The sequence below is a fragment of the Musca domestica genome, unplaced genomic scaffold, assembly GCF_030504385.1.
Source record: "Musca domestica strain aabys unplaced genomic scaffold, Musca_domestica.polishedcontigs.V.1.1 85, whole genome shotgun sequence".
NCBI classification, from domain to species: Eukaryota; Metazoa; Arthropoda; class Insecta; order Diptera; family Muscidae; genus Musca; species Musca domestica.
Window position 1 is genome coordinate 1,101,845 of NW_026712418.1, and position 19,821 is coordinate 1,121,665.

At 36.0% G+C, this 19,821-nt stretch overlaps 5 protein-coding genes across 8 annotated transcripts in view; 4 read left to right on the forward strand and 1 right to left on the reverse strand.

Annotated features, from left to right (window-relative positions):
• The first annotated feature begins 260 nt into the window (after positions 1-260).
• Positions 261-2,732, forward strand: LOC101898622 (guanine nucleotide-binding protein-like 1). The gene is made up of 6 exons (XM_059131333.1): positions 261-468; positions 551-882; positions 941-1,087; positions 1,152-1,341; positions 1,399-2,274; positions 2,338-2,732. Exons 1-6 carry the CDS (start codon positions 390-392, stop codon positions 2,475-2,477), a joined length of 1,764 nt encoding a protein of 587 aa, XP_058987316.1. The 5' UTR covers positions 261-389; the 3' UTR covers positions 2,478-2,732.
• Positions 2,263-8,094, reverse strand: LOC131806720 (ATP-dependent DNA/RNA helicase DHX36-like). The gene is made up of 10 exons (XM_059131332.1): positions 7,289-8,094; positions 6,947-7,109; positions 6,065-6,882; positions 5,832-6,008; positions 5,364-5,756; positions 5,193-5,306; positions 5,014-5,133; positions 4,786-4,941; positions 4,595-4,723; positions 2,263-2,703 (listed from the first exon to the last, which is right to left on the reverse strand). Exons 1-10 carry the CDS (start codon positions 8,035-8,037, stop codon positions 2,604-2,606), a joined length of 2,919 nt encoding a protein of 972 aa, XP_058987315.1. The 5' UTR covers positions 8,038-8,094; the 3' UTR covers positions 2,263-2,603.
• Positions 8,095-9,265: 1,171 nt separating this feature from the next.
• Positions 9,266-11,995, forward strand: LOC101898799 (dosage compensation regulator). Of its 2 annotated transcripts, XM_020038710.2 has the most exons (4): positions 9,266-9,398; positions 9,460-9,995; positions 10,475-10,637; positions 10,699-11,995. In XM_020038710.2, exons 2-4 carry the CDS (start codon positions 9,505-9,507, stop codon positions 11,719-11,721), a joined length of 1,677 nt encoding a protein of 558 aa, XP_019894269.1. In that variant the 5' UTR covers positions 9,266-9,398; positions 9,460-9,504; the 3' UTR covers positions 11,722-11,995. The 2 variants fall into 2 exon arrangements, with proteins under 2 accessions (XP_019894269.1, XP_058987351.1); XM_059131368.1 differs by lacking the exon at positions 9,266-9,398 and having other exon boundaries at positions 9,405-9,995.
• Positions 11,996-13,046: 1,051 nt separating this feature from the next.
• On the forward strand, positions 13,047-14,150 carry LOC131806712 (methionine aminopeptidase 1D, mitochondrial-like). Its single transcript, XM_059131322.1, has one exon. The coding sequence runs from the start codon at positions 13,185-13,187 to the stop codon at positions 14,121-14,123; it is 939 nt and encodes a 312-aa protein (XP_058987305.1). The 5' UTR covers positions 13,047-13,184; the 3' UTR covers positions 14,124-14,150.
• A 1,015-nt stretch (positions 14,151-15,165) lies between these two features.
• LOC101889879 (protein diaphanous) overlaps positions 15,166-19,821 on the forward strand; it is a 51,003-nt gene continuing 46,347 nt past the window's right edge. The window contains exon 1 of one of the 3 annotated variants that reach the window (XM_059131338.1): positions 15,166-15,326. The gene's annotated coding sequence lies outside the window, so the exon portion shown is untranslated. Of the gene's footprint in view, positions 15,464-16,488; positions 16,618-19,821 lie in introns of those variants that run through there. The other 2 variants (XM_059131339.1, XM_059131340.1) reach the window with 2 other exon arrangements.

Consider the following 19,821-nt stretch of genomic DNA (forward strand, 5'->3'; position numbering starts at 1 on the left):
TCTTTATAAAAACTTTTCATAGAACAAAAATTGAGGCCCTGCTCCAGAACGCGGAATATATGTGACTATTTATTTGACCAATAAAGTGACTTTAGCACGACGTGAATATCGTCGCAGATTTCATAATTCGAAAATTGCAATAACAATCAACATGGCATGCAATTCTTACGCCTTTCTTTCTATCGGGAGGCTCCGGAGAGCACCAAAACAGCTGTTTTTTGCATTTTCCCACTTCTTTGTCAAAATTATAATTTTCGCACTTTGCTTTGTCCTCATTCGTACACATTCACATTTGGGGTGTCTTCCGAAAGGAGAATTCCAGACATTTTTGTAAAATTCCTCAATTTTCAAGTAATTAACCCGTCTCAAAAGGTAAAACAGCAAAAAAGATGCCACAAGCTCGTCGCAAAGTTCCATACAGTGGCAAAAAGAAGAAAGATCAATTGCTGCAAAAACGTCAATTAAAAGGTGAGAAGGCATTGAAATGCCGCAAATGAAGTCACTCGTAATAGACAATTGACTTGTTATTGTGCTTTCTTCAAATCTATAGGCTCGCAAAAATATTTGCGTACCCGCAGCGATGATGGTGAAACAACAGAGGACAATGAATTAACCGTACGCAAACTGATGATGCGTTCCCAAGGATCCGGTGGTGGTGGTAATCGAAATGCAAATCGTTATAATTTGTGTTTCTACCAGGAATCCAAAAAGGAAATGGAGCGTTTAAAATTGGAAGGATTAAAGCCCTATGCTCCAGCCACTCCAAAGCAACGGGAAATTGATGCAAGTTTTTATGATGGTTATGATTTTCCAATAAGACCAGAATGGAATTATGATATGGATAAAGCCACCTTGGATCGTAATGAAAATAAATATTTCAGGGTAGGTGAAGAGAGAATATCCTTTGGGATTTTCATTGGACGTGTCTTTTGTTTTTAAGGAATATGTCGAGCAATTGCAAAAACGCCAAAAGGAAGAGAACAAGGAGTTGTCTCTATTCGAATTGAATTTGGAAACATGGCGCCAATTGTGGCGTGTATTGGAACTGTCAGATATTCTATTGATCATTGTCGATGTTCGTTATTCGGTAAGTTAAAATGGTTGGGAGGTACTTATCCCACATATTTTGAAATAACAATGTATACTTTTAGACCTTGATGTTTCCACCATCCTTGTACGACTACATTGTGAACAAGATTGGCAAACATGCCATTCTGGTTCTAAACAAGGTGGATTTGGTGGCACCTGAAGTGGTGGTGGCCTGGCGCTCATACTTCAGAGAAACCTATCCCGGCTTGCCAGTTGTTATATTCGCCTCAAATCCCCAACAATCTAAAAAGGGTAAGTGATAAATGGAAGCGGGCTTGTCTTACAAATAAGCGACTTGCTTTCCTTTAGGTACCCAACAAAGCCGCCGTTTAAATTACAAACGTGGCATAGAAGGTGTTCACAATATCTTTAAGGAATGCCAAAAAATTGTACAATCCGAGGTTGATCTTACCGGCTGGGAGCAAAAGATACTTGAAGATATGGAAACGGATAATGCATTTTTGGAAACTGAAAACGAAACAGTGGTGGAGAAAACTGTGGACGAAGCCGAAAGTACAATGCCCCACGAAAGTGACGGAAGGAAACGTGAAAAATATTACAAAGGCATACTGACCCTAGGCTGTGTAGGTTTTCCCAATGTGGGTAAATCTTCACTAATTAATGCCCTCAAGGGTCGTAAAGTTGTCAGTGTTAGCCGCACCCCAGGTCATACTAAACATTTCCAAACTATATTTTTAACCAATTTGGTACGACTTTGTGATTGTCCGGGTTTGGTATTCCCTTCGTCGACATCAAAATACTTGCAAGTTCTTTTGGGTAGTTTCCCCATTTCACAGTTGCAAGTTCCCTATCGTTCCATCCAGCTAATGGCCGAACACTTGGATCTGCCGAAAATTTTAAAAATTCACTTGCCCGAGGACTATGATGAATGGTCGCCCGTGGCCATTTCAGATGCATGGGCCTTTAAGCGTGGCTTCATAGTGGCCAAATCCGCGAGGCCAGATCGCTATAGGGCAGCCAATCATCTTTTAAGATCTTGTGTGGCAGGACAGCTGCAATTGATATTACAATTCTATCCACCCAATTTCAACGAACAAAAAGATATGTGGCTCAAACATCCCGATGTGGAAGAAGTTAAAAAATATCAAAACCTACCAGAAACTGGAAATGAGAAGGAAGAAGACATACAAGATAATGAAGATACATCTTCAGTTAACTCAGAGAGTAAGTAAGATTATTCGATTTGCTAATTCTTTATTTCATTTGATTTTATTTCTTTTACTATAGGTGCATACGAAACCGATGAAAATAGTTCGTCCAATGATGAAACAAATGCCGATGAAGACGATGAAGCTGCTGAAAATGCCTATCTTGCTGGACAGGCCTCGACATCGCGTAATGCCTTCGCTTTGTTAGAAGACGATTAAAGAAAGCAAAAACATTGAAACATAATTGGATCTGTATTAAAATGGTCATGTTATCCAGTATTTTGTAGTCATTATTTGCAGTCCAATCTGGATTACATATCTACTGAAATTGGAGCACTGCTCCTTTTAGTAATCTTCGGTATAATCATCATCGTCCTCCTCATCCGTCGGATATTGATCAACGTGTTCACCCATATCATCCAAAGAAAGTAGCAAGTGTATGGCTCTGCAAAAAAAAAAAACACAAAATTAAAATGAAAACGCAACGAAGCATTTTATTTAACAAAAACATGTGTATGTATAATTGTTATTGATTAACAATATATAATAATAAACTATGACATTTTATATATGCAAAATAATGATATGTTGTTTCATATATAATATAAAACACAATATATAAAATACAGATAAATTGAAGATATGTCAAAAACAGGTATTAGGGTATACCTTCAGCAGGGATTATATAAAAATAATAAATTCTATGCAATTGCTACAGTTGAGTTCTGCAGTATATATAGAGGCCCTTTATCAAAACTTATATAGGCGTAAAATCAACTGCTTAGGGCCTATAGATATAAAGCCCTTTACGAGCTCCTACTGTATCTTGAGTTCTACCATGGGAATCTTCTATAAGTAGAAAAGCTTCAATAAGAATTCAATGAAGAGAATAACTATTACTTCTAGAATTTTTAACGATATTCTAAAATCAAATGGGTTTTCTAAAGATAAAATATTTTTAAAGGGGTCCTCTAATACTGCGAAGCTTTATGCAAGGACATACATACAGGGTGAGATAAAAAAAAAACTGCAACAAAGTCTAACACCATAATTTTTACATTTTTTTAATTTTATCAAATGAAAGCAAAAAATCTCGGAAATAGCATCAAATATCAGGATAAGTTTAGATTTGTTGGAATTTGTCATCTTTGGCACGAATTATGGCCAATGAAACCGTCACACGCTGCCCGAATGTTGCTCTGCGGTATTTTAGCCCATTCCCGGCGAAGCGCTTGTTTGAGGTGATAGACTATTTGGTATTTTTTATTGCCAACCTTGCTTTCCAAAATACTCCAGACCCAATAGTCCAACGTATTGGTATCCGGAGATTTTGGTGGTCAATGAAATGAAGCGTGGAACCTCATTTTGTAACCATTCTTGGGTGGCGCGCGCTGAGTCTTGTTGGAATGTCCAAGGTCTGCGGCCAAAATGTTTGCGTGCCCAAGGCATTATTAATACACCCTCCAGAAATTTTTCGCAATAATATTCGGCATTTATTCTGTTGATCGATTCATACGAGCGGAGAGAGACCATCGGCTGTTATGGCGGCCCACACCATCACCATTGCCGGCGCACATTTTCTTTAGCTCTTTTGACTCTACGTTATTTCTGTTGCGGTGTAAGCTCTTGCACTTTTCAATTTCAATGGCTTTACCCCGCGCTCATTTTTCAATATTTGCCGAATGGAATATTGCGATATGTTCAGCTCACGAGGCATTTTACGGCCACTACGACGCGGGTTTAGATCAAGTCGCTTCTTTACTTTTCGAGCCATTTCTGCTGATGTTGCTGTTTTCTTCCGTCCACTTTCTTAACGTCGGGCTACGCTACCAGTATCACGGCAACGAGCGATGGAACGAGACACAAATGATTTATTCACTTTTAAATGCTGGAGTGCTCTAACGACAGCCACTTGTGGTTTTCCAGCCAAATATAAAGAAATCACGTTTGAATTCCATCACGAATAACTTTTTTTCTGGAATATTCTTACCAAAATACTTTTGTATGCTTGTAAACAATATAATGAGCTGTCACTGAAATAATTTTTTTAACAGCTGTCGTACAAGTGGCTGAGACATGACAGCAGTTTGAAGTTGGTTGCAGTTTTTTCATCTCACCCTGTAGACAGAACATTTATTTGTAATTACAATAAGTTAGAAATACCACATAACAGTTTTCTATAGGAAGAAGGCCTGTAGAATGACAATTTTAAGGTCCTTTATAAAATATCATTTATCAGAGCAAACTGACTTCTGAAGATTGTCCCCAAATTAAAATCCCATTTTTAACCTACTTTTAATTTTGGGACATTCTGTAAAACATTTCTTTGACCATACCTTATTAATTGTTCATCACTGCTATTGGGTTCAATGGGTGAGGGATGCATAGCCTTTTTTCTGAGCAGCACACCAAGAAGTTGTCGGAGTTTTAAAATCACATTAGAAGATTCTCTATCGCATTTGAAGCTAGAAATTTAAGGAATTTAAGTAAAGGAAAATTTTATATACTTTTGTTGTTAATGACTTACAAATATATATCCGCCACACTAATGTAAGGTTCATGAGGCGATAACTCTCCTTGTTTTACACCATCGCCAAATATCAGCAAGGCCATGGGAAACACCATGGTGGCATCTAAAAGATAAACTTTAGATGTTTTTTGCTTTTGAAAATAAACAAAATAGCTAAAGAAATGGAAACAGAAATGAGGAATTTTTTTTTAGTCCAGATTTTAGAAGAAAAGGATTTCCACTTACTTGGCATCGAAAGAACCCTCTCCACTATTTACCGAAGATGGATGGAAGTTGACCTTACGATCTACAGGCGTTGACATACTATGTATGGCATGGACATGGCGACCAACACGTTTTACTTTTCTAAATGACAAAGATAGTAATTTAATATTGGTGCTTAAAAACAACGATTTTTCTTTCACCTTAAAAATGCCAAATTAGGATAAAGCCCCGAGGCAATTATGGCCCTTAGCAGGGGAACATTATCCGAATTAGTGTTGGAAATTCTGGCACAACAATCGGCAAATTCTAAGAAACTATTTGGAAAAGTTTTAAATTATCAATATCAAAATTGCAAAATAGCTTAATTTCACCTTGAATTCCTTAAAATTTCTGCAAATTGCTTTTTCATATTTTCAATTTGTGATACCGTCGATTTACTTAAGAAGTTGTTGTAGCAAAAATTCATATCTCTCCCCTGATCACAAGCTGTGCGATAACTTTTTATGACATTGTGAATTAACAGGTGATCACTTTTGGTATTTTGTGCCAAATCACGTTTTATGTTATCAACCTTTTTCTCCAAACCCAAGGGTGTGTAGAAGGGACTTTTGAATGAAATACCTGCGGCTGCCGATGTTATGGGATCCAAACAACGAAATAGGGCAGCCATTAAAATCATTTTCCCCATTTGTGGATCGATGGGTAAACGGGCTAAATGTAAACCCAAGGGCGTTAGATTACATTCATTGTCTAGGGCATCTATGCTGGAATAATTTATGGAAATAAAACATTGAATTGGTATTTAAAAATCTAGTAATAGGAAATAATATTAAATTTACCATTTCAAAAGTTTGAGACCATGATTTATGGCTCTAATGTCGGGGACATTTATCAATGTTTTTAGAAAATCATAAGGTTCTTTGATATGCAGCAGTTTCAAATTCAATATTATGGACTCTAATTTGGTACGTAATATCTCCGGTACAGGTATCTCAGACATTGACCTTTCTCTAACTCTGTAGAAAAATATTATTTTGAAAAATCTATCTAGGAAAGGTTGCCAAAATTTTACCTTGTAAATAAATTATAACAAACACCGGGCTGCACACGACCAGCACGACCCTTGCGTTGTTTGGAATTTGCCACGCTAACCCAGTCTTCTTGTAACGTTTGTATATTTTGTTCTATATCATAGTCATTGACTTTGGTTCTTCCTGTATTTATAACATAGACCACATCATCAATGGTCACTGAAGTTTCGGCCAAAATGGTGGATAAAATTACCTTACGCATACCCGGTGCCGCGGGTTCAAAGACGTTTCTTTGATTCACTGTGGGCATCATCGAATGCAAAGGATATATTTGGATTTTCTCTGCCAAATGCTGATGTCTCGGATTAGAGGGCCTCTGTAGTTGATCATTTAACTTTGAGATCCGTTCATAACCCGGCAGAAAAACTAAAATCGCTCCCGGCGGTTTATGTTCACAAATATAAAATATTAAAAATTCTAAGAAATTCAAATTTGCACAGCCCTCGGAATCGGAATATCGCCGCAAGGTATCAATAACTTGTCTATCGTATTTATCCTTCATTGCAGATACATACGAATCGATCATGTGGGTATATTGAAAATTCTTTTCCGACACTTGTTTCTCATGCTTGCGCCGCGGATTGTGACCCCTTTGGGGTTTTCCCGATGCTAGGCAATCATTTTGAAAATTTGTATAACCAGTCTCTTGTAATATATCCTCTAAATATAGAACTTCTACTGGAAATAAGGTACCATGTATATACAAAGTGTGACAATTATTGAAATATTCGCAAAATGTTTCCTCCGATACGGTGGCACTCATTAATATCACTTTTAAATCGGGACGATAGGGGAGTATCTGTAATGAAGAAATAATTTAAAAAAAGTAAAGTCTGGGAAGTTTATGTATTTCTCAAACTCACAATTTTCAAAAGACCCATCAGCAGATCCGTTTCCACACTGCGTTCGTGTATTTCGTCCAATATTATTGTGGTCAATTCACTCATCAGCGGGTCTGTTTGCATTTTCTGCAACAAAATGCCGGTGGTGCAATATAAAATGGATCCATTGTCTCGAGGCATGCGACTAGAAAAGAGGCAATTAGAAAGTTATGCGAACATTAGGAATGGAAGATTTTTTTAGTTAAAGTTTGGATGACTTTACAGAGGACTGATAAATAAAAAATGGATCTTCTAAGGTATTGGACCTTAAAACAAACAAATTCCATCCTTTTACTTTCCAGCTGTTTCCAGTAAAATACCCACCTTTCCAATCGAATTTGATAGCCCACAGAACTGCCTAGCGATTCATGCCGTTCATAAGCCACTCGCTCGGCAACTGATATTGCCGATATTCTTCTCGGTTGGGTGCATACAATGCGACATGTATTGCCCTTATTGGCCGCAATCATTTCATCCAATATCAATTGTGGTATTTGCGTTGTTTTGCCACAGCCCGTACTGCCCACTACCAATACAACTTGGTTTTCTCTTATCGACTTCAAAATATTCTCAGACTGCTGCATGGTAGGTAATTTTTGGCGCATTTTCAACTTTTTCAGATATTCTTCATTTTCATTTTTTCTTTCCAACTCCAATTTCAGACGTTCACTATGTTCTTCATTTGGATTTGGTTTCGAGTCAAAGTTCTCTTTGGCCTTTTCCAAAAACTCTTCGAAGCTAACATGTAGCAGGTTATGAAAATGTTCTCGGAACTCATGACAAACCTGCTCATCCTGATTTTGTTGTTCAAATGCTTCCAAGAATTTATGAACCTGACTGAGAACTCCGGGTGGAATATCTACGGAGGGATTAAGTCGTATACCGCCTGTTCGTTGCTCCTCATCTCTCTTTTTCATGCCAAGATTGCGATAATACATTCCGATTTCTCGACCACTTAGACCAGGTGGTCTACCACCTCCACGACCACGGCCTCCTCCATGCCCACTATGGCCTGCACCATAATCGCCGTCACCACCACCACCTCGACGACCGCGAAACCGATTTCGATTCATTTTCCTATTATCCGGGATAAATATTGAAACGTGCGTCCGCCAGGTAAGAAAGGAATTTAAATTGTTTACGAATGGCTATGTAAACGAAATAATCAATAGGGTTGCCAAGTTTATTTTATATAAGCAACAAAAAGCTAACATTTAAGATGAGAATACATAAAGCGCTTAAGGTGAGAGTACATAAACAGCTTGAAGTCTTCGCACGGCATACTTTGTGACATATGATAAAGGGATGCCAGAGCCGCACTCAAATTCTGCCGTCGCTTCCCTTTATAATTTGACATTAATTTGTCTATCCATGATGCCAAGGGTATTTAGGGTATTCTCACCTATAATGCTTATTTGACTGGCTTAAGGTGGAAGCATGGTACAATGATATCAAGGTAGGGCTATGATACCATATGATTTCAATTTTTTTATTTTCTTGGCTTAATATGTCATCTTAATTTGTTTATGTATGTGTTTTCTTTTCAATAACAAAAAAATTGTTCAGAAAACATTCAAATTCGGATGTTTTCAAAATGTTTATTTCATTGTATGCATAGACAAAATCTAGAGTTTTTGTAGCGAAATAATCCTTTAGAGATATATAGAACCTGGTTTTGAAAAGAAGTGTTGACCTTTCATTCAGTTTTCGCGGTTTTCAATTATTTATTCAAAATAAATGCAACAAGTTGTTTGATTTTTCATTGTTTTGATACTAATTCTGACATTACAAGCCAAATAGGTAGACCTCTATACATGCAATTTTTTCAAAGTTGACCTACCTTCTCTTCATTGTACCATGGGTGGAAGTACATAAAGAGCTTTTTGACTGTCATAAGTCATTGACTTGTGTCTTCTTTTAGTTTTAGATTGACTTAGTTCGATTTTGGCCGTATGATCCTTTGTTCATTTCCAAAGATGCCAGCCGATGTCTTATGTCATCAGGTACATATAATGGATTTCTAAATAAACATTTTGGAAATGACATGTTGTCAAATATATAATTTTGATAAAATTGCAAACTTATGATGCTTTCCAAGGTGTAGTTGATAATTATATGGATTTTATTTGTTTTTATTTTTTTATTTTTGGTCAAATACAACCCTGATTTAAGGGTAATTGTCTAGTGTAAATGCGCAAACTAATAAATTATCGATAAATTATAAAAACGTCAGGACCCTACAGCTGATTGCGTTTCTTCCATTCTTATTCGCAAACACCGTTTTTCTCTACCGTTATGCATCGCATTCATTCGTAAACAAACAAACATCTTTCGTTATTTTGTTTTGTGCCTATTTTTCATTTGGATCTTTTCTCTTGACTCCCTCAATTATATCGTTTGGAACGCTTTTAAATTTGTTCGGTCAAAAACAAAGGTAAAATGGCGAAGTGGCAATTGAAACATTCATTTACCATTTCATTTTTGTCAAACTTCAGATCGATTTAATTTCTATTGGAACTGATATTTGAATTTAGAAAACTATGAACCGTAATCCATATCCAGACTTTGTGGCACCGCCATCATGTTCGTATTCAAATCAAAGATATTTTGATGGCAATCGCAGCGAACGCGCTACAAGTGTTTGTTCCTCATCGTTAGAGGTGATGGACGAAGGCTATTTAAACAATTGGATCTTAAAATCGGAACTCCTGGAAAAGAATAAATGCGAAGAATTTCAAGAAATTTTCGAATTACGTCGTCGCTTGCCAGTTATCCAGCATTGCCGGGAGATTTTAAAAGCCATACGACGCCATCAAGTCGTGCTGTTAGTTGGCGGGCAATCGTGCGGTAAAACCACCCAAATACCCCAAATGGTTTTGGATGATTTTATTTTCAATAATTGTGGCAGTGAATGTCGAATTGCTTGTGTTCAAACGGATAGGCCAAATGCCTCATCAGCGGCAGAGCATGTAGCCTACGAACGGCTGGAATCATTGGGAAATTCAATTGGTTTACAAGTTGCTGGTGAAATGTAAGTGTTGCAATCATTATGTGGGGGAGTTAGTAGTGTTTCAAATGACATAAGAATATATCACATTTTTAAGCTTCTTACATTTCTCTCTTCATACGTGAGATGGACAAGCTCAAAGAACTCTATAGAAGAATTGAAGAGAAGTCTTTAAATGTGACCAGATACCAGCCTTTATAGATTACGAAAAGTGAATTTTAGCAGTCCCCTAGATACTTTAATCAATCAGATATGAGTCTCAATAAATGATATAATGTGAGCCTTGATTTGCCATTAAAAGTTTGTCTTTATAAATGATCAAAACGTAATCAGTGCGCTGAGAACTACGTTATGATCCAAATATAGTTGATAAATGTCTACACATTACCACATATCTACATACTAAATAAAACTGATTCCACTTTGCATTTTGGTAACTAGAGGACCTTTCAATATACAATTTCTGTATGACTAATTTTTAATTTATATTAATTCTATTTCAGCAACATGCCACGGGAAACAGGTTACATTTTATACTGTACTGCACAAATCTTAATTGGAAGATTCAAAAACGATCCGTTATTGAAAACTTTCACATGCGTTATATTGGACGATATACAAGATCAGTGTCCGGAGTATAATCAATTAATGGATAATTTGAGAAATGTATGTAAATAGTTAAGTAGTCTTAAGATTTTATGAATTTTTGTTTTGCATTGCTTTGTAGATTTTACCCTTTCGGCCGGACTTGAAAATCATTCTAATGAGTAACACAGCTTCAGAAGACACATTTTGTGATTATTTTCAGGAGTATCATGTCTTCTTTGTACATGCAATGCCACAGTCGTCGATGTCCAAAGCATCAAGTTTATCAACAATATACGACGATGCCATTCAACAAAATATTAACAATGATGATGCTATAACAATTTCTGATAGCGCATCGTCTGTTGTAACAAATGTAGTACGCGTTCAGCAGGATAACTATAGGAAATCCATAGCAATTCTAAGTAAATATGATGGCAAAGATATTAGTCAATTATCGAAAAGGGAAAAGAAACTAATAAACAAACATAGAAAAAGAGTGGAATTGTTTGAAAAAGTGCATCCCAGTGCTCGAGCAGAGATAATAACAGACTATGGATCTCCCACCACAAGTGCATCGTTTGCCGCAAAAATTAAACACAGAAGACTCAGCAGTATTTGTCCCAGTTCAGAGTTACAGGTTGCAATAGTTGATAGATCTAATCCTCAGGGGAGAATCAGCGATGAAAAATGGTATAATCTCGAGGAAATGTTAATAAGAGAAATGACCTCCAATAAATGGACTGAACGGGGTATATCATTTGAGGGTGCAAACTGGTCTAGAGGAATAAAAATTATTAAATGCGGCAACAGTCAATCGCTAGAATTCTTAAAAACTAACATTGCAAATGTCTGTCAAAATTGGCCCTATAACCATTTAGAAATTATACCTTATTCCAACTTGCCACCGCGCATTTTTGCCAGAATGTGGATTCCACCACCGGTGCCACCAACGTCTGCCATTCTCACGTTAATTGAAAAACAAAACAAAGGCATTGAAACCTCAAATTGGAAAATCCTCAGTTGTAAACCATCGAGAAAGAATCTCGGCACTGACTATCGTATGTTTATCGATGCCAACTCATCGAAAAAATTACAAGAGAGCCAAGGTCGCATAAAATATGGTCTAAACTTTATTAGGATTATAGTAGCAAATAAGCTTTAAGCATTACATAAAATAATAGAAAAAAATTATTTAAGGTAGCAAATGATGATCTCAAACAGCTTCCTTTTAATGAAAACAACACCAATGCCCACTGTCAAATGAAAGAAAAATATCCAAAGAGAAGCGGGCCTTCAATCATTACTATCACATTTACAGTATTTAATGAATAACATTTCAGTTTATTTTTTTTATGAATATTCATATCGAAAATTCATTTACAAATCCCATGCGTACATACTTATGTAAATAAATACATTGAACTTATTTCACTAAATATTTTGCAATTATAATTTTACAATTAATTTCAGAAGACTATAAATTTAAAAAAAAAAATATGTTAATTTTCTTGTTCAACGTAGGCACCAGTGCTAATTGGGAGTTTATATGACAGACTTACGTATAGAGTTTGCAGATGAACAATGATTGGAATGCAGAAATCGTCGAATATCAGGGGATACTTCTAAAAAGATGAGGGATCTTTGTAGACGGACTGAAAAGGAGTGTTCATAGACAAGTTGAGTCTTTATCGACGATCTGAGAGGGAATCTTTATATTCTATGTGGAAAGAAAGTCTTTATAGACGAACTTAATCTTTAAAGACGAGCTGAAAGAACCACCGATTCAAGGCCTAAATAAGATCAGGCAAGAAGGCTACATTTGACATAGTTTGTGCTCTATTGTGGTTTCACTCCATTTGAATTTCAAACCAAAACCCATATACGTTCGGCCAGTAAACCTATCTGATTACCAAGTGTGCGGTCAAAAACATTTTTGTGATTTGAAATTCAATGAAAACGAAATCACAATAGAACAAAAACTACGGATTTTTTTTGTCAAAAGTAATCAATCTGTTCATGGATGCATCTACCTGTATTCTTCTACCATGGGTCTATGTAAACACACCAGATCTATAGAACACACCATGGTAGAATTGATATGTCAAAAATTTTTAAAATGTTTTGTCAAAAATAAGTAGATTTTTACATCTTTTCGTATACGACGGAAATCGGAGGTTGTAATGATATGTATTTTTCAACAATTTTTACAAATTTCAATGATTTTTCATTCAAGATTTTCAACTCCAAAATCGGTTTGACCTTTCATTGTCCCAGCAGCTGTGTCGATATGTTCCTGTATTCTTCTACCATGACATTAACCTACAACACTGTAAACGCACTATAACTGCTATTTCTAATTAATTACTTATTGTGAATGGTTATGAAACCGCTGTTACTTCAAAAATGTGGCTATTTGCGATTTCCAAACCCCTGTAGTTTTGTCGATCTAAAAACCCCTATTACCCTTTGGTGTGTTTGGAGATTTTGTAGATTTTGTTTTGTTTCTTGATCTTTATCGACAATTCCTTTTACACCAATACACCAAACCATTGTGAATGGCCAGTCAACGTTCACGTAAGAAGATAGATTTCTTGGGGATTTTTGATTCTTTTAATAAAAAAAGAAATGAGAAACAAAGTGCTTCAGTATTCCGTAAGGCATTTTATGCAACGTTTCAGTAAGAACAAACCAAATTTTGGCACCTGCAACACAGTGGAAATTGGTAATGTCTCCGAAGAGAGGGAGGTGCCGGAGCACATAGTGAAGCCAGATTATTACTATAAACCAATGCCGCCCGGCTTTACATTGGGCGAGCCGGAAATTAAGAATCAACAGCAAATTGAATGTATGCGTAACAGTTGCAAGTTAGCAGCCCAGGTACTGAAGTCTTGTACGGATATTATTAAAGTTGGTGTCACTACCGATGAAATTGACGAATTTGTTCATAATAGTATCATCGCAGCGAATGCATATCCCTCACCACTGCGCTATGCCAGCTTTCCAAAATCAACCTGCACTTCGGTAAATAATGTTGCCTGTCATGGCATACCAGACGATCGTCCCCTGCATGATGGCGATATTATAAATGTGGATATTACGGTTTTCCTCAACGGTTATCATGGAGATTGTTCGAAAACCTTTATGGTTGGCGATGTCGACGAGAGAGGCCGCTATTTGGTGGAAAAAACCGAAGAATGTTTACATGAATGCATTCAATTGTGTCGGCCACAGGTCGAATTCAAAGCCATAGGAAATTTTATAGCAAAATTCTGCAAACAAACGGGACTCAATACAATTCCTGCATTTATTGGTCATGGCATTGGCAGTTATTTTCATGGTCCACCAGAAATACTTCATTTCAAAAATAATGTGCCCGGCACCATGCAGACTGGCATGACATTTACAATTGAACCCATATTGACGTTGGGTGGACCTGATATTGAAATCCAAGAAGATGGTTGGACGGCTATGAGTGTGGATGGTGCAAGGAGTGCACAATTCGAACACACAATTTTGGTTACCGATGATGGCTGTGAGATTTTAACAAAAATTGATGAGAATTAATGCTGTAAGAAATAAAAAATAATGATTGAGAGAAATGGAAAAATGTTTGAAATTTATTTGATACACATCCCAAGTCGGGAAATTGTTCCATGCTTATATTTCTCAGGGTATGAGTTTTTACTCCCTTTTTACAAAAAGTTATTTATTCTAATTATTTAGATGTGAGACTCGTCAAATCATAATAGATTAAGATTAATAATGGTAAATCCTTCAATCCTGACATAGAAATGCACTCTCCATTCACGCCTCTAAATTTCGTGATTAACGAAGGTAAGTCATAACAGAATTGACAGTTTTGATGTAAATACTTTTCCTGCAGAAATTCTTCAGCAACTTCTTTCTGAGAGAGTAAGGTAATTTTATTCTTTTTTGCAAGAAAACTCTGAAAAGTAAGCTGACGGAATGTTCCTGCATAAACTTGCAAAAAACAATTCGTCTGCTATAAAAATAAATAAATCTAGCAAAAATTAAAAATTAGTCGAAAAACAATACAATTAGACTTGTGATTTCAAAAATAAACATGTTTTAAATTGTTCTGCCCAAATATAAATAACCGGTAGAAGAAGAGTTGCAAGTGATTGCAAGAAGGAATTTGTCTAGAAAAAATTTGGAAACTCTCAGTAAAACAGCTGTCAAAATTTCTATTTCGAACCGCTATCTTTTGCAGAACTTTTGTGTTAATAGTCAACAGCCAGTAACAATATGCAACAATTGTTACAAGTAGGGTAACCAGATACACCTACAGTTACACATCACGTTTGAGCACTTTATCATGATGGCAAACGGATATGTAAACATGACAAATTTTTTAAATTAGATTAGATATCTGGCTGCTTATAACTTTCGTATGTAAACGATGGTATAAAGGCGCAGATTATAAAATATCTCCGAAATGTACAAATAACCATTTACATGGGCTACGTCACGTTATCCATTAATTGATGGTGGTCATTGTGGTGAAAATCCATAATTCACAGTTAACATTGTGAATGATCGAGGGGAATTAGATCACTCAGCGATAATTGTGAATGAACTCTGTGTTGACATTTGAACGAAATAACAGAAATACTAGAAATACACGCAAAGCAGCACGACGGAAAGTTTTGTCGCAAAAGATCTGAAAATCTCACATTTTTTTAGTAAAGTAAAACGCAACGACGAGACGTAGCAAGAAAAAAGTTATAAAAAACGAATGTAAACGAGGTATTGAAAATAGTGATTGTTTGAAAACAAATATAATACTTTGTTTATTAAAATCAATAGAATAAGAATAAAACAAGAAAACCCAAAATCAACAAGTGGGTTATATGTTCAATAAAATATAGCAGCAAATATACAAAGTAAGCAAGAAAGTGTGTGTGAGTGTGGTGTTGTTGGAGAAAAAAAAAACGAAAAAATTGCAAAGAAATAAAATAAAAAAGTGTCATTGGCTGATAAATTATTCGATAAGAAACCAAAAAAATATTGGAAACGCTTGAAACAGCGCATTTTTTTTTTTTGTTAAATTATATGGAAGCTTGGTTGTAGAATCAAGTTTGTTTAATTTTGTTTGTTTTTGTTCACACATAAAACAAAAAAACAGGCTGCTTGTGCCAAATACAACGAGTGTTGGTGTCTTTTTTTTTTAATGGCTGGCTGGCTGATTGAGTGTGTTCGCTGAGTGTGTAGAGAGCGCGACCAACAGTCATCATTTTGACTGACTTTTTCTTTCCAATAATTTTTCTTTTTCTTAATTTTGTGTTGCTTAAATACCTTGTGTAAGCTGTGGCAAATACCATCATAAGCATCAAATCTACCACTACTACAGAGTAAGGAGGCAACATCGGTAATAACAACACAGATTTGGATTTGATGTTGTCATTGGTTTTGTTGTGTTCATTTTTCTCTTGTGTGGTGCAGAAGAATTCAAGACAAGCTTATGACTTGTGTCATAAAACCATAAAACATCCACGAGAATCGTTATCATTCCATCAGAGAGTGTGAGAAACAAAATATAAAACGAAGGAGCAGAAGAGAGGGCTCATTGAAGGAAATAAGAAAAAAAAAAAACACTCACAGTATTTTGGTTATGCAAACAAAAAAATTCAAAGTCAAATAACTCAAAAGAAGGAACAACATAATTTGACTGTTAAATTTCAATTTGTTAAACGAACGAACCTAGGCTAAAAGGCTTTATCTTACTGCCATCATCCCCCTCTGTTGCTGGCCTTTGCAAATAATATTCCCCATAAGATTATAACTGCCTTTTTCGTCGCATCGCCGCATACTAACAAACAATCGGGGACTTCTACCGATCAACCCGACCGGTTTGAGTAAGTGGAATGTTCAATGTTTGGTTCTTGATGTTATTTTATTTTGGTATCTATGACGTAAACCCTGAGTTTTTAGAAAAACAGCAACCGCAGCAAAACAAAATTTATTGATAAGTTCAAGCAAAAACAAGCATTAAAAGGCCACCAAAAAAACCATAAGCAAAATAACGCATTCCACAGAGGTAAGTTGAGAATCTTTGTTGACAAGTACAGCTAAACGTATTGGATGTTTCTTCTTCAGTTCAGATGGAAGTAGCATTACTAATAAGAACAATTTCTAATATACAGAAGGCATAATATATCTGCATATAGCAAGGGATAGTATATGCTCTGGGAAGGATATGGAATTCGGAATGAATGTCCAATATATCAGATCACTCAAAAATGTACGAATTTGTGACCATGGAAGTTTATATTTACTGATGCCTTTATGGAACTCTATAGTTTCGGCACTTCTTGTCCAAATTAAAGTTTAATTTGATTACCAAAGCTTTTTTAGGTAAAAATTTAAAATCTGTGTCAACGGCAGTCCAACTTTGTGCAGAATTAAAATATTTTTTACCGAATTTTTCATTATTCGTTCAGTTTAGAGTCTGTCCACAGGCGATAGCCTTTAGATATTAGATATTACTAAACCGTAACAACCCAGCATGAGTTCAAAAGAAATCGAAATCGTTCCCTGTAAGAATTGAGGATATTACTATACCCCACCGAAGTTGGACTAAAGCAGAAAGAAAGTTGCAGCTCCGATATTGCAGGAGGATATTGATCTAGGATTTCATTGCATGTATAATAAATGGGCTTCTGAGAACGCCCATTGATAATTAATTTTTTTAATATGATTCGCTATTAACCTTTTGACGTCCGATATGAATAATATTTATGGTGCCTTTACGATAGCATCTGACGGTTGTGTCGTGGAGGTGGATCTTCCATCACCTTGTGATAGCTGGGATAACAGGGCAGAAAGATCGCCAGCAGGAACAGCCTAGTTAACAATACTTTATGTTATCCGAATGACGGTCGTGTCCATCACTCTGTGATAGCTGGTATAACAGGGCAGATTGCTCGCCAGCCTAGTTAACAATACTTTATGCTATTCGAATGACAGTATACTTATCTCCTCATTAAGGTGATGCATACTGGTCATTTGGGCACAGGCAGATGCAACTAGAAGTGCATTGTTTACAAATTTCTCCATTGAGTGCCCCTTAGGAATGGTTACGAATCCATCCTAGGTGCACATTTAAAAGCCAAGACCACTTTTGGGAATTTTTGGCGAAATTCTTAATTGAAGATAATTTTAACTTGTAGACGAATTTTTAATCTTAAATCGTGTAGCCGATTTTGAATCTCTGTCATATGCCATGTTTATGTTAGAACTTTTTGTAGGGATAACCCACTTTGATAGGATTTATTTGAAGTATAAGTAATGTATATGACAATGTTAATCCAAATCCAGTGGTTTAACCCATATATATGTAAACGTACTGATACAGAATTTATAACCCAAGCTCGCGAGCATTGTTACTATCCATTTTATCCATACATATATTAAAATCATGAGTTGACGATTTAGAGTTGACGTTTTTGAAAAAGAAAGAGAAGAATAATAGTGCAGTAAAAAGTCAAAAATAAGTTAGTGACACCATAATAATTTTTAAATGGACTATATTAGACTTTGCCTGAACAGATAAAATAATTGCCAAATATTTCTTTTTCTTACCATCGTGTAATGTCTGCTTATTGGTCTCTGAATGTGCGTCATAATTACCATAAATAAATTTTCAACAAGTTTGTTTTGTTTATTTACATTTGTTTATAAATAAACAAAAAACGCGAATAATAAATGGAAGTTCAAGGTTTAAACACCGTTAAAACAATACAATTTTCATATTATTCATAGCAACACACCAATTTCAAATTTAAAAAGGAGGCCATAAAATTTAAAATTCAAAAAGTAGGCCAAAAAATGAGATGAGTCAATACCATGTTTCCCGTTTGCCTGACTACAGGTATATAATTTTCTCCCATCAGTGAAAAAGTACCAACCTGAATAAATCTGTTATCATCTGTTAAAATAAACAGAACGAATTGAGGTTTGCCACCAGGTCATAAATTCCAACTTGTCGTACCCACTTCATCCATGTCAAAGTTCGTAACATACTCAGGTGTTATGCAATTAATGAAATTTTCACAGGCTTGACTTAATTTGAAGTTAAGATGAAGTGTATATCTTAAAGAAATCTGGAGACATCTACAGGGTGAGATCAAAAAAACTGCAACCAACTTCAGACTGCAGTCATTTCTATGCCAATCGTCCGATAGCTGTTAAAATTATTTCAATAACAGCTCATTATATTGTTTACAAGGTACAATATTTTGGTGATAATTTTCAGAAAAAAAGTTATTCGTGATGGAATTCAAGCGTGATAATGTGATTTCTTTATATTTGGCTGGAAAACCACAAGTGGCTATCGTTAGAGCACTCCAGCATTTAAATGTGAAAAAATCTCTTGTGTCTCGTGCCATCGCTCGTTACCGTGATAGTGGTAGCGTAGCCTGACGTCAAGGAAGTGGACAGAAGAAAACAGCAACATCATCAGAACTGGTTCGAAAAGTAAAGAAGCGACTTGATCGAAAAATGATGAAAAATGAGATCGGGGTAAAGCCATTGAAATTCCAAAAAGTGCATGAAATGACACCGCAAAAGAATGAAAATAGACTCAAAAGAGCTGAAGAGTTGCTTCGCTTGGCCGAAAGTGGTGAACTGCCGAATTTGGTTTTCTCCGATAAGAAAACATTCGTTGTCCAGCAGTTTGTAAACAAACAAAATGATGGTGTTTACTTGTCAAAGAGGCCACCATAACAGCCCTCATCTCATCAGAATAAATGCCGAATATTATCGCGAAAAAATTCTGGGGGGTGTATTCAAGCCTTGGGCACGCAAACATTTTGGCCAAAGACCTTGGACATTCCAACAGGGCTCAGCACCATCGCACTCAGCACGCGCCACCCAAGAATGGTTACAAAATAAGGCCCCTCGCTTCAATTCCAGCGCACAATTGCCACCAAAATCTCCGGATACCAATCCGTAGGACTATTTTGTCTGGAGTATTTTGGAAAGCAAGGTTGGCACTAAAAAATACCGCTTCGCCGGGAATGGGCCGCAGAGTAACAGCGTGTGACGGTTTCATTGGCCGTTTGAAGGAAATAATTCGTGCCAAAGGTGACCAATTCGAACAAATCTAAACTTATTCTAAAATTTGATTCTATTTCCGACATTTTTTGCTTTCATTCAATGAAATTTCAAAAAAAAAAAAAAATGTAAAAACTATGGCGTTTGACTTTTTTTATCTCACCCTGTACAGTTGAACATTGACATA